The 15,043-nt window shown below is 36.7% G+C and overlaps 1 protein-coding gene across 8 annotated transcripts in view; it reads left to right on the top strand.

The window, feature by feature from the left end:
• SLC4A4 (solute carrier family 4 member 4) overlaps window positions 1–15,043 on the top strand; it is a 523,229-nt gene that overhangs the window by 190,114 nt on the left and 318,072 nt on the right. For 2 of the 8 annotated variants that reach the window (XM_056803351.1, XM_056803352.1), the window contains exon 3: window positions 5,651–5,744. The exons of the other annotated variants lie outside the window; for them this stretch is intronic. In XM_056803351.1, the coding sequence (XP_056659329.1) occupies window positions 5,651–5,744 (94 nt within the window). The remainder of the gene's footprint in view (window positions 1–5,650; window positions 5,745–15,043) is intronic. 8 annotated transcript variants of the gene reach the window in all.

Below are 15,043 nucleotides of genomic sequence, written 5' to 3'. Positions count from 1 at the left end.
TCCTTCTTCCTTCCCCTTAAAGTGGAGTGTTCTCAAATTCTGGCTTTTGGGGGTGTACCTTTTAAGTTGATTCCAGCAGGAGGGTTCCTTGGCTCTATCCTGTTGTAAGGTTTGATTTTCCGTACCCTAGGAGCATTTAATTTGTAATTGGTAAGGAAGGGTTTTCAGAGGTCTTAATGTTTGCTGGCTCTATGCCACCATCTTGACTCCGCCCTCTACCTTTTTATTTCTTAACCATTACCAGATAGTTTAGATATTTATAGCTTTAAATAATACAATTTAAAATCTGGTAGTCCTAGATCTCCTTTTTAATTAATATTTTTTATGAGCTCATTTGATATTCTTGATCTTTTGTTCTTCTCAATGAATTTTGATGTTATTTTTTCTATTTTTTTTGTATTTTAATTGGTTTGTCACTGAATAAGGAGGGCAGTTTAAGTAAGATTGTCATTTTAATTCCATCCATGAACAATTAATATTTTTCTATTATTTGAATCTGACTGTATTTGTATAAAAGTGTTTTATAATTATGTTCATGTAGTTCTTGGGTTTGTTTTGGCAGGCACACTCCCCGGTATTTTATTCTACCAGTGGTTATTTTAAATGGAATATCTATTTCTTCTTGTAGAGCTTTGTTAGTGATATATGAAAAATGCTGATGATTTTATGTGGCTTACTTTATATCTTGCTATTTGCTAAATTATTGATCGTTTCAACTAACTTTTTAGTTGAATTTCCAAGATTTTCCATATATATCAGCAAATCTTCTGCATAAAGAGATACTCTTATTACTTCTTTGCCCATTCTGATTCCTTTAATTTCTTTTTATTCTCTCATTGCTATTGGTCTAATGTTATATTAAATAATATCTGTGATAATGAGCATCTATATTTCAATCTTGACTTATTGGTAAGGCTTCTAGCTTATCCTCATTACAAATTATAATTGCTGATGGTTTTAGCAAATGTTTCATATGATTTTAGGATATTTAGTTCCTGTGCTCTCCATTGTTTTTAATAGGAACAATTGCTGTATTTTGTGGAAGGCTTTTTCTGCATCTCCTGCTATCATCATATGATTTGTTCCTCTTTTGTTATTAACACGATCAGTTATGTTGATAGTTTTCCTTATATTGAACCATTCCTGTATTCCTGGTATAAATCCTATTTGGACATAATGTATAGTATTTGTCATATATTGTTTTAGTCTCCCAGTTAGTATTTCATTTAGAATATTTACATCTATATGCATGAATGAGATTGGGCTATAATTTTATTTCTCTGTTTTTGTGCTTCTTGGTTTAGATATCAGTACCATGTTTGTTTCATAAAAAGAGTTTGGTAAAAACTCCTTCTTGGCCTATTATTTAAAAATAATTTATTTAACATTCGAATTAGTTGATCTTTAAATGTTTGGTAAAATTCACTTGTGAATCTCTAAGTGTAGATATTGTGTAGATATTCTATTTCTCCCTCTGATAGTCTAGGCAGTTTAGATTTTTGTAGGTATTCTTCTACTTCACTTACATTGTTAAATTTGTTTGCATATAATTGAGCAAAATAGTTCCTAACAATTACTTTTATTTTGTCACCCTTTTCATCTTTAATGATAGTGATCTGTTTTTTTCTCTTTTAAAAAATCATATTAAACAATGTTTATATATTTTGTTGATTTTTTTGTAAAACCAACTCCTAGTTTTATTTATTGATAAATAATAATAAATAGCAAGAGAATATTTGTTGATACATATAAAATAATAAACATACATAAGCTTGTTTTGTTGATCAATTCAATGGTTTTTTTATATTTGGAACCTCTGTTTCTTAGGGACATTGGAAGGCTATGCCAAATTATATTGTCTAATGTACTTGGAAGAAGAGAGAAAGCCAAGTAAGGAATTTGGTATTTTATCATAGAAGTAATAGGGAGTCACTGGAGTTTATGGGATGGAGTGACATGGTCAGATCTATGCTTAGGAAGATAAATTTGACAAGTGAGTAGAGGACAGCCTGGAATGGGGAGAGAGAGACTTGAGTCAGGCAGAACAATCCACAGGCCATTTCAGTAGTCCAGATATGAAGGGATTGAAAAACTGGACTGACTGCTCAGGTTTGCTTGGAAGATTTTGCTTTGCCTGAAGTGCTCAAGCTTTCCATATGAGCTTAGCTTTATCAGGAAAAACATGCTGATTTGTATTCATTATATTTAATGACTGCCCAGGCATACCTCATCAGCAATAGAATCCTTGAATTCTCTGCTTTCTTGGCAGCTATGTTTCCATAGCTCCACTTGGTGAGATATGTTTTAAACATTTCTATTTTTATTTATTTTGTTTTCCTACATTAGTTTCATTTCTGATTATCTATCTTTTCCCTTGTCTACCTAGTGAGCATTCCTTGTAATAGACAGTAAGAGCCCCAAATCCCCACAAAAAAAGAAAAAACTAAAAACTAGGATAGCTGTACTAGCTGATAAATCAATCGAGTTGGACTGAACTTGTGTTATTTTTCCAGGTAAAAAGATGCTCTGAAAAAAGTAACAACAATAACATTACCTTTAGAATAATAGAATTTTGAGCTAGAAGGGATTTTAGAGATCAATTCATTTATAACCTTTTTACACAGCTGAGGAGACTAAGGCTGTTTACAGTGAAGGACTTGCTCATAGTCAGATGGCTGGTGGCCAAGCAGTGATATATATTTAAATTCTCAATCTGCAAGCAAGTATTTCCCAAAGACCTCACTACATTCTACTTGTGAGGAGAAAGTAGAAACATTGCCCTTTTGTCAGTTGCTCAGTAAGTCAATGGTCAGAAGGGAAGACTAGCTGGCTGCCTCTCTCTCTGGGGCCATGTTGATGCTGGAGTACCATAAGCAATGCTATCCTGATTTCATTTTTCTAGATCAACTATGGGTAAGGACAAGGGAAACATTACTTCCTTATTTTTTTGTCCTCTCACATTTATAAGGGTTGTGGGTGATAGTGTCTAGGTTTCATAGTGAATGCAAATGGCCAATTAAAGTCAGCAAGGGGTTCTCTGTCATTAAAAGTAACAGAGAAACCCTATTTGGTATCTGGATTTATTGCCCAGACACCATATTTTTTTTTGTTTGTTTGTTTTATGCCTGGACATGTTTGATGCCTTTTGATGCTTGATATTGTATGATTTTATTAATAATAATGGAAACGCACAGCTCTTTCTTTTACTGTTTGCCAAGTTGCTTTTAAATACCTTTTTATTTGAGCCTTTCAATACTCCTATGGGAGAAATGCCAGAGGAATTATCATTGCTACTTTTCAGAAAGAAGAAACTGAGGCTTAGGGAGATGGAGTGAGATTTCCCTTTTAAAGAGTGAAATCTGTGGGATCATTTGCTGATTGTTTTCTGAGCCAGGGTTTCCACTTTAGAATCATAAACCTCCTTCTTCCTTCTCTTTTAATTAAAACATTCTCTTGATCTTACTTTTCTTTTATCTCTTTTGACAATACCTGGACCCTGTTAGCATCAGGTTTCATGACTTGGGGTCAATTCACCTTAGAAAAACCAGTGGAAAATAGCATTAACCCTTTTGGAAAAACTATTACAGTTATTCCTGGGTCATTGGAACTACTTGGCAGAGTGCAATCATTGATTTGAATTGAAGGTCCTGAAATTCAGTTGATGAAAATATACCAGGGTTAAAATGGAGAGACAGAGAAGGAGGATGTAGAGATAGTGAGATATCCTGGAAGATAGACAAAGAGAATACAGATTTGTAAGCCCTGGATAGTCATTTAAAGATCACATCACCCTTTGCTATACTATCTCCATTTTCTCCATTTGTGTAGATATTCTTTCCCTTCCCTTTCTCCCTTTCCAATTTATGTGCAATTGAACTTAGCTAAAGAGCCACCCATCTCCCCAATTACAAATCTTATTCTTCTGTTAGACTGGGACAGTGTAGAGTGTCTTGTTTTTTTTTTAGGAATAATAATCATTATTCTCTAATACTCTCATCGAGGGCAGCTACCTGGAGCAGTGGGAAGAGTATTAGATCTGGCAGCAGGAAGATGTGAATAAAAATCAGACCTCAAGATACTTATTAGCTATGTGACTATGGGCAAGTCACCTAATTTATGTGTCTAACTCAGTTTCCTTTACTGTAAAGTGGGGATAATAATAATAGCACCTGCCTACTAGGATTGTTGTGGATCAAATGAGAAAATATATGTAAAGTGCTTAGCATAGTGCCTTGCACATAGTAGGCATTACAGAAATTAGCTGCTATTATTAATAATAATTATTATTTTCATTGTTAACAATTCCTGCTAATCATTTACTGACCATTCATGGAGACACGTGAACTCTGTCATTACAGCTTCCATGGAGTTAGGGAATTGGGGAGAAGCAAGAACTTTTCCCAGGGATTTCTTGATGTTCAGCAAAGTCAGGGTTTGTGGCTAAGAGCACTGGATATCCGAATGCATTCTCCAGACTTTTAGAGTTTGTTAAGAAGCTTTCTCCATCTGTTCAGAAAAAACCTGCTCTGTTGGCAGCCCAACCCATGATGATAAAAATGGGCATGACCAATCTCGGGACAATCTTGGTACAATCCTCATTAATAATAGGTCAGAATAAACACATATATTTGAGTGAGCCTTTCTTTGTAATGTGGAATGTTCCTTCTAAAAGGGTTTAGTAGTCTTTCTTCTGATAGCACTTAGAAGAAAAACAAACAAATCCGACTTCCCTTTCTGAATTATTTATTCTTTCTGTTTCCTTTCCCAAATAATCTGCCTTCTGAAGGAGCTGCTACTGAAATCCCTAGTTATGGAGTTAGTTCAGTTCTGCTCTTCAGGGACTTGCCATCCATCAATCTGATAGTGGGTGCTCAGCTTGATTATTATATTGTCCTGGAGACTCTTATTTCTGAAAGCCCATCTGTTCTTTATCTCTTTATCATTTATCACTATGTGTAAGATAATAGTACACACTTATAACGTAATTCCTTTCCTGTTGGCTCGTCAGCATTGTGTGAGTTATAAATTTGGAATAGAGCCATAAACCTTCTCCATGCAGCTGAGCTTTGAGAAGATATTTATATTCTTATTAAATTAAATTATTAAATATTATATTTATATATAATATATAATATATAATATAAATATTATATAATAAAAATAAATATTAAATTATTAAATAATAATATAAATTAAATTAAACCCCAACAACCCTTACCTTCCATCTTAAAATCAATGCAATGTATTGGTTCCACGACAGAAGAGCAGTAAGGACTAGGCAATGGGAGTTAAGTGACTTGCCCAGGGTCACAATGTTAGGAAGTGTCTGAGGTCAGATTTGAACCCAGGACCTCACATCTCTAGGCCTGGCTGTCAATCCATTGAGCTACCCAGCTGGCCACTATTTATGTCCTTTTAAACTGGATTTGTGATTTCATTGGTATAGGGAACTCCCAGTGAAGAAATTTCCTACATCAATGTTGATAATTACACTGCAATTTTTCATCTCAGAAAGATGCTTAGAGAACTTAGAAGTTATGTAATTTGCCTATGTGTCAGAGGAGGAACTCAAACTCATCTTTCTAACTCAAGGCTAGAGCTCAATATGTGAAGATATGTTGGTGGAATATAACTGTAGCCATTCTCACAGGTGCTACCTTGGGAATATGAGCTTCAGGAAATGATTCTTGGAGATGATCCCCCTGACCTTGGATTTGGGCAGAGTTCGGCAGAAGGGGGACCAGGTAGGGTGCATGTTGGAGAGCTAGGTTGGGACTCCATCCTAGCCTGTCCCAACAGGGAACTCAGGACGCCAGTGGTCATCCCTCTGCCCAGATGGCACTATGGGAAGTCACTGAAGTGAGAGCTGAAAGACCCAGAAAAGACTGGGTGCCATCAGAGCATCCAGGCTGGACCTCCACCTCTGAGGCTGGCAGAGTTAACCTCTGTTAACTGTCCAAACATTTCCTTCCTGGTTTTCCTCAGGCCAGAGAGAGGAAGAAAAAATAAAAGGCCTTTTCTTCTCCCTATCAGCTTATAGCCTTTCTCAGCCAGGATTTCAAACAAATTCTAATTGCTGTTTCATTGTTGAATGCATTTGCTGTGCTGTTAAATTTAGTGGTTCTTACCAGTTCAAACTGGGGTGGTTAAAGGGGGCAGTGAAGTGAGGCTGGGAAAACGGGAAGAAGCTAGGGCCTGCTGGGGGCTAAAATTATTGGAGGCATTTTTGTCCATTGGCCAAAGCTTGAAGATTGGTGGGAGGAAGGCAAAGAAAAAAGGAGGAAATGAATCTTGTTTGTTCCCTTGATCCTACCTTAGAACCTAGAGAGCCAGGATCCTTGGGCTCTCTGTGACAGCTTCCTGTGTGGTTACCTGAAAGAATGACTCAAAGAATGAGCTCATGGGGCATGGGGGATGATTTCATTTCTGTGCCACAGATCTGAACCTGAGGACTGGATGGCACTATCAGTATCATTTCTAGCTAGGCTGCTAGTGCTTGGAGTTGGATGGCTCCAGGACTTGGCAATTCCCCACAAATGAGTAGATATGGGAGAAAACCCAAACCAAATAAAAATTAAAAACAGAATTTTTTTGGATTAGGATTACAAAAGCTATTTCAGTGGATAAGTAGAAAATGTTTTTAGAAAAGGTATATATGAAAATATAAAAGAACAAAAAAAGAATGAAGAATGATTTCAAAAGAAAACAACAGCAAGCAAAATGTGTTAATATTCTGCTCTAACTAGAAAAGATAGAAAGAACCAATTTTAGTATTTTAGAGACAGAGAAACAAAACAAAAAGGAAGAAGGAGGAAAACATTTAAAGATCCCTGACAAGCACTCACATCAAATTGCCAGAGGTGACTTATGACTGAGCTGGCCTGGGATGAAGATCTTGGCCCTGCCCAGACCCCCAGCCTTTCCCCCATGGCTACCATACCTTCTTTATTATATTCACTTGTCCTGCATGGGTTCCCTCTTTTTTTAGAAGTCCACTCAAGATTAATTTCATGGACATTGGAGAACTTTGGGTAAAAATGTCTTAGCTGCAATGCTCACTTCCTTTATAGTATATTCAGTGGGTAAATGGCAAAATGGCAGGGGGTGTACATATTGAGATCCATGTTTTCTCACCAAAGAAATAGGTCCTTTCCACTGGTAATGAAAGGGTGAACTGCTTCTCTTGTTGTCAGACAATGGCTAGGATTTGGAAGAGTCAAGTCGCCCCATTGTAGGTTATCTTCCAATTTGTCTGAGTATTTTGGTCACCTAAGTACAATTTGATATTTGCCAAATCCTTAATAATTAGCCTCAGCAGACCTTTCTCACACTGGTTCCTAGGAGGGAGGTTGCCATCAACTCTACCTCCTGTGTCAGGAGCAGAAGTCATTGTCCTGAAATGACATTTGTCTTGCAAAATCCTGAACAGCTGATAGCTAGGGGAGAGTGATAGAGGATGTCTCCAGCCTCTCCCCCACTGTTCCTGACCATCCCTGAAGAAAAGTAAAAGATTAAAAGAGGAAGACTTCACTTACTCCCCATGCTTGGAATGTTTTCCCTCCTCTTCCTCTCTCCTGTTGACCTCCTGACTAAAATCCCACCTTCTTTAGGAAGCCTTCCCCCCTCTTAATTCCAAAGCCTTTCCTCTGTTAATTATTTATTTATCCGGTATGCTTGTTTTTTTTGTCTTCCCCTTTAGACTGTAAGCTCCTTAAGGGCAAGGACTGACTTTTGCCTTTTTTCATATACCAAGCACTTAGCACAGTTATCTGGTGCATAGTAGGTACTTAATAAATGTTGTTTGATTGATTGATCTTCATTTTTGAATTATTCCCCTCAGTGACTTTCAGCCATGGCTTTTCTTGAAGAATGATCATAGTATTCCATCAGGATTCCATTTCATTCTTCAGGAAGTAGTCTCATAAGAAACTGTTGTCAAGTGGCTAGAGAACTGGTCTCAGAGTCAGGAAGTACCTCAGACACATATCAGCACAGGAACCTTGGAAAATCCACTGAACCTCTCAGCACAAGTCACTAAGACTATAAGTTTGCAAAAGAGTTGGCAATTTGGGTACATTTTAAAAAGGCATTTGTGTGGTCTCTATTTTTTCCATTACAGTATGAGAAAGAGGCCATTTCTAAAAGGGAGGGGATAGAAGATTGCAGTAGATGGTTTAAAGAGAGTAAGGAAAGTTTGGAAGTCATGGAAATCACGGAAGAATAATGGGTTGGCCATGTAGTAGTAACAGTGTACATGTAACAGTGGATGCCCATTTGATATTGGATGACATAAATTTGTAGCAGATCCAGTCTTTGGGATTATATATGCATTCACTCAAATGAGTGCATTAAATGGGGGGGGGGGTTGGAAATGGACATTTCATCACTTCTCAGTCACTTTCTCAAAGTCTTGCTGTTGATCTTCAGATCCCACCACTCAAGTGACTCTCCTCTTTCCAACTTTATCCATGCTTTGAAAATTGCTATATGGGACAGATTTTTTTCTAAATCCCCATCTTTCCCGATTTCTGTACCCATTCCCTTCTCCAGTCTGCCTCAGCTTTGTGAGACTTTTCTTTCCTAACTCTACTCCTTTCTTTCTGAAGGTTTTTTTCTCTCCCTTTTAAAAGCACCATTAAGACTCCCCCATTTTCATTCTTGTCACTTCCTAATGATACTCTCCCCCAACTCCAGAATCTCATCTTGCAACATAACATATTTTAATTATGTTGATACATATAATCATATATTAACATGTTTATAATATATGCAGCCAAGTAAAACCAGTTGGCCACTGAGGGACTCTTTCTTGTCCCCTTTGATGCTTCATGAGTAATATCCCTCCTCATCCCCCAATTGTGGGTATCTCCCAAGGCTCTGTCATGGACCATTTTCTCTTCTCTCTCTATACCCTACCTTTATGATCTCATCAGCTTCCATGGGTTCATTTATAATCTTTATAGAGATGACTCCCAAACATATATCCAATGACTACTTCTCTGCTAAACTCTATTCTAAACTTTTTAAGGGGCAAAAAAGTCTTATTATTAGCCTAGGGGGAGGGGAAGTCTCAAGTCAGCTAGTGGCAAGTGACATCTCTAGTGGGTAGAATGACAAAGATTTAACAAAATCTTAACTAATGACTGTGAAAACTAGATTTCAGAGGATCTCAGGGTTTAGAACTAGATGGGAATTGTCTGTCAGTCCAGGCTGATTATGCCTTCATTTTATAGATGAGGCAAGTGGAGGTCTGAGGGGGTAATCACACTTGTGTGAGAACCCAAAGGTAGTATTATACAAAGAAGAGTTAGATTTTGAACCAATGTCTTTTGCCTTTAAATCAAGGGAGCTTTTCCTATATCCTTTCTTTAGAAAGTACTTTTCCTACTGCTTGGTTTCAAGGTCCATTCCTGGAATCACTGTAAGCACATGATTTGTTCAGTAATAGTAATTAATACTTGATAGTTGGAAGAATTGACCACCGTAGACCCCTGTAGATTCAAACACTTTACCCAAATGCACTTGGAGGATTAAAGTAATGATAAATCTAATATGTGTGTGCTTAATGGTAGTATTGGCAATTTACCATGAAGTCCAAATGAGAATATGTAATGTTGCAAGATTTTTTCTTTCCTTTTCTATTTCTTAAATTAATGCCTTAATAGGATATGGTGTAAAGGGCACTGGACTTGGAAATAGAGTATCTGGGTCTAAATTTTGGTTCTGACACTTCCTAGCTAGTTGGCTGTTGACAAGCTTTACTTTTTCCTCTGTTTTATTTACCTGTAAAATGGGTTTATGCCATTATTAAACATAGGGTGGTTGTGAGGGATATGCTTTCAAGCCACTATAATGCTACAGGAGGCATCATAAGATCATAGACTTATGACTAGAGGGAACCTCAGAGGCCCATGAGGAAACTGAGAGATTAAGTGTTTTGCCAAAGGTTACACAGGTAATAAGTATGAGAAGTAGGATTTGAATCAAAGACTTAAATCTCAAACCAAATTTTTAATCTTACTAAAGCTAACTTATTATTTATTATTCTAGTTCTCATAAAAGAACTTTAAAAGGAAGGGAACCAAATTAGAACCCACCTTCTTTTGATTTACTTGAAGGAACCAGTGGGCAACTTTCATCTTTGTGACTTTTGAGATAAAGCTGCTGGTCTCACCTCCTAGACTTGTGAAGAGGAAACAATTGACACTTTTAAAAATTCATATTGTTTCTCAGACATTTCCTACTTCCTATTAAAATTTAGCTTTCCCATGAGAACCGTTTGCTTGCAAATGGTTCAGTTTGATAAACCTCACATGAAATGCACCAGAGAGTATTCCCCTGTGGCTCTGAGTTGGAGGGAAGGGAGGGGAAAGAAAGCAGTTTTGCTTCTTTGAATGGTTAGTGGAACCCTGTATTTCTCTTGAAGATTAATATAGGTAGACTCTTGTCTCAGTTGAGGGCTCTTTCTTGAATGAGAATAAGATTCTCTTTAATCTCTGCCAAGTAGAGGCAGCAGCCCTATAAATTACTATGTTTTCATAAATGTCTTATGAGTTACTGGGGAAAATAATTCACTGCAATTTAAAAAGAAATCTGGCATGTACATAGATCAGTCAATCAATAAGCTTCTATGAAATCTTTATTTATGAGCCAGGAATTGGGCCAAGTGTTGGAGAAACAAAGTAGAAGTGAAAACCGCTCCTGCCCTCAAGGAACAGACATTTTAATGGAAGAGTCAATGAGTAAATAAATAGACTTTAAAAGCAAGATGCTTGCAGAGGAGATAGGAGGCAACCTTAGTGGGAAGGCTTTAATAGGTGGAAGGATGGGGAAAGACCTCCTGGAGAAGGTGGAATTTGAGCTGACCCTTAAAGACTTCCCCGTGAACTGGGAGGCAGAGGTAGGTGAGAAGGGAGAGTGCTTCTGGCATGAAAGATAATCAGAGCAATCATGAAGGTGGAAGGTAGAGTGTTGGGTGAAAGGAGTAGCAACTAGGCCAGCGTGCCTGCCTCCTAGGGTATGCCAAAGGGCATAACGTTCTAGTACTGACTTTTAAGATCCAAACATTTATCATGCGGTCCTGTTCAGAATTAAAGTCTGAATACGTATAAAAAAAGAACAGTCTTCTTAAATGGACTCAGAGTAGTCACTGGAAATAGCTTTACTTTTTATAAGTTTCCGGAGCTAATTATACAAATGATGTAAATAAAAATTGGTTTAAATAATAGCATATAATTCAAAATTTTAGGGTTTAAGTTATTTACATCTGTCCTCTAAAACCTACAGATTTCATTTTCAAACTACAGAAAAATTTTTGATCAGTAACTAGCCCATTCAACCTTTTATAAAATGTAAATATTTAGTAAGCCAGTTTTGATTTTTTCTTATCTTTTTTGGAATTTGAAACCTACAATTCAGTTGATACATGTAATTAATAAGCTTTTTTATTCTAAATATTTTATGGGAAACTGGAGCCTCAATATTTGGTATGCATCAAACTAGGCTGTCTTCATGTAGTTCATCAATGTCCTTTAAGAGATGGGACTGTCTTTGTGTAAAAGGATGTAACATTTGATCATCATCCTGAAAATTCCTCCTTGGGGTTTTCTTAGAAAAGATAATGAATAGTGTGGCTTGCCATTTCCTTCTCCAACTCATTGGATGAATGAGAAACTGAGGCAAACAGCATCAAGTGACTTATTTAGAATCACACAGCTAGGAAGTGTCTGAGGCCAGATTTGAACTCAAGAAGATGAGTCTTCCTGAATCTAAGCCCAATGCTCTATCCACTGAGCCACCTAGCTGTCCCTAAGATGTATGTACAAACCTTAAAGTATGGCCCATTGCTCTATTTGCTGCATCACCTAGCTGTCCCTTATATTAGACACTAGAGGTGTATTTTAGTTTGGGGATATTGTCTCTAGCTCTGGGAAATTATCGTCAAGGCATTGCTCTTATGGAAATGTGAAGTGAAAATCATAAATGAAAGACCAGATCTATAGCTATTATTGTTGTTGTTGAAATCTATTTATCTCTCCATCTTATTTTACTTCTGAAATGGATGGTCCCTCTATATAGGGTAGCTGATTCAAAAATAAGGTGAAAAGTTTTATCTCCAAACAAGTCTAGAACATTGGCCTCCTTTTTTGTCTTGATAGATGTTATGAAAATAACATAATTTATCAATTTCGTAGTTTATCTCATCCAGAGAAAGGATTTCACAGCCCTTTTGCTCATTATCTTCTCTACAAAATGATTTCGACCATAGTGATATATTGTGATTCCAGCAGGGAGTAGAGGCAGTGTTGCATAGCGGTCTTAGGGTCAAGAAGAAATGGGTTCAGGTCCTGTCTCTGACAAATATTGTCTAAATCATAAATCTCTAAATATCATGCCCTTTTAGCAGTTTGGTACTTTGAATCATTTGGAAACACAAATTTCATTCAGAAAAAGCCAAAATAGCCCCAATAATTCAAAAGAATTGTTAAGTACTTGAGGTAATTTTTAATTCTGACAATATAAAGAGTTAAAACCAAAGAAATGGAGGCAACTAGGTGGCTCAGGGCCTTGAGAGCCAGGTCCAGAGATGGGAGGTCTTGGGTTCAAATTTGGCCTCAGACACTTCCTACCTGTGTGATCCTGGGCAAGTCACTTAATCCCAACTGCTAAATTCTTACTGCTCTTCTGCCTTAGATCCAATACACAGTATTAGTTTTAAGACAAAGGTAAGGGTTTAAAAAAATAAAACCAAAGAGTTCCTTCTATGAGGAATATTTTAAGAATCATCTGGTGATATGTGTGCATACTTAAGTGTTTTTAAAAAAATAGTTTCTTAGGTAACCGATACGAATAGGCAGTTTTCAAAGGAAGAAATCTAAGCTATGAATAATGAAAAATACTCTAAATCACTAATAATGAGAGAAATTTAGACAACTTTAAAAATCTGTCTTACATTTATCAAAGTAGACAAAGAGGAAAATGACAAATGTTGGAGAGACTGTGGGAAAACAGGTAAGCTAGTACATTATTGATAAAGCTGTGAAAGGGTCCAAGCCTTAATGGAAAGCAATTTAGGACTATGGCCAGAAAGTTGCCAAACTGTGTATGCTCTTTGAGTCAGTTGTGTTATTCCTAAGACTATGCCCCAAAGAAATAGAAGAAAGAAGTAAAGGATCTCTGTGTTACAAATATTTATAATGACTCTTTTCATGGTATCCAAAAATGAGCACTGAAGGGACTGACCTCCTAATGGGAATGATGAAAAAATTGTGACATGAATGGAATGTAATATTACTGCCCTATCAGGATAAAATTGTAGAGAAAACTGGGAAGACCTTTGTGAACTGATGCAGAATGAAATGATTTTAAGTAGTTCTAGAGAACAATTTATAAAATCATAATGATATTATAGAGAAAACAACTCTGAAAGACTTGCAACCAATGCAATCATGAAACAGTCCAAAAAAATGAATGACACACTCTTCTTACATCATAGCAGAGCAGTGATGAACTAAAAATGCATAAATTACAGAAAGAGACAGACATTTTTAGACATGTCTAATGTGGGAATTGGTTTCGCTGAATTATGTAGATATGTATCAAGAGTTTTTTTTAATTTAGGAAGGACATATTAATAAAAATAGTTGCTACTTGAAAAATTAAAAAAACACCAATATATAATAACCAAATATAACCAAATAATAGTAATTTATAGAGCACTCAAAGATTTGCAAAGCATTTTACAAATAGGCCCTGATTAGTGTGAATAATGCATCTGGTGAAATGGTTATGTATCAGATATGAACTATTTGAATTTATAACTCCAAATACATAGTAATATAGTAATACAATAAATTATAGTAATTGATTCTAGCCTAATGGTAGTATACTTTGCAAGTCTAATTATGCAAACACTTTGGAGTCATTGATTGAACTAATGGAAACATATCTGTATTATCATATTTGATCCTCACAACAATTCTGAGAGAATAGGCAAGCTATTACATTTTTCAGACAAGGACACTGAGGTAAACAGAGGTTAGGCAACTTGTCCGAGGTCACCCACCTAGTTAAATGTCTGAGGTGGGTTTTGAACTTAAATTTGCCTGACTTTAGGTTGAGTGCTTTAGACCTTGTGCCACCAGTAGAACCTGAAAAAAAATAAAGAAGTCAGAAAACAAAACTTCTTTGGTAAATAAAGAACTAAAATTTAATAAAGTTAAATTTTTTCTTTATATTTCCCCCCTGCCTACCTGCCCTCCCCCCAAGGAGAGCATAAGCTGCCTAGTTAAACTTTTATGATTAAAAAACAAATTAAAAAATAGACTCGTGGTGGTTTGTTAAAAAGAAAGAGGGAAAAAAAGCAAACTATATTTTGAGGTTCTGGAATGTAGCATTCAGAGGGCAAGTCACTTTGTCCTCAGTGCCCTGGGTGACTTTCTAAGACTCAGAATTATAAAACAGGTGTTGTCCTGCTTTGGTGAACTGAATTGACTCATCTGGAGTTCCTGTTATCAAGGAAAGCACAGGTCAAGTCCTCTCCCCTATTGCAATAGCACGTTCATAAACTTTTGAGTATCCTTCCACCCTCCATGCCATCATGATATTGCCAGGTGCTCTAGGTGACATTTGTTGCTGGCTTATAGGTGGATATATCTGAATGTTGCTGAACTTCTTTTGCTGGAGATGCCTTCTCAGAGTGTTTTGTTTCATGATGTGGAAAGATCATGAAAAAGAGCCCAACTCAAAATGTCACATCTCAAATCATTCCTCCTGTCCCACCTGAGATGGAAGGTGAACTATTTCTGAAGGCTCCCTCCAAGATTTTTCCTTAGAAAATCAGAGAAACCTACAATGTTGGAGCTAGCAGGAAGAGATTGGGGGCAAATGCTCCTGGAAAGCACCTCTGACAGGTTCTGGTGCTAACCTTGGCTCTGAGTGTGGATTACCCTGAGGAAATCACTTAATTTCCCAGGGCTTCCTCACCTATACATTTGAACATCTACATGAGCTCTAAATTGGGGTGTGCTGGTAAATGTTTAAC

The sequence above is a fragment of the Monodelphis domestica genome, chromosome 6 (genome assembly GCF_027887165.1).
Source record: "Monodelphis domestica isolate mMonDom1 chromosome 6, mMonDom1.pri, whole genome shotgun sequence".
NCBI lineage: Eukaryota > Metazoa > Chordata > Mammalia > Didelphimorphia > Didelphidae > Monodelphis > Monodelphis domestica.
The sequence above is the reverse complement of the archived record's forward strand: the minus strand, read 5'-3'. Positions and strand labels throughout refer to the sequence as shown.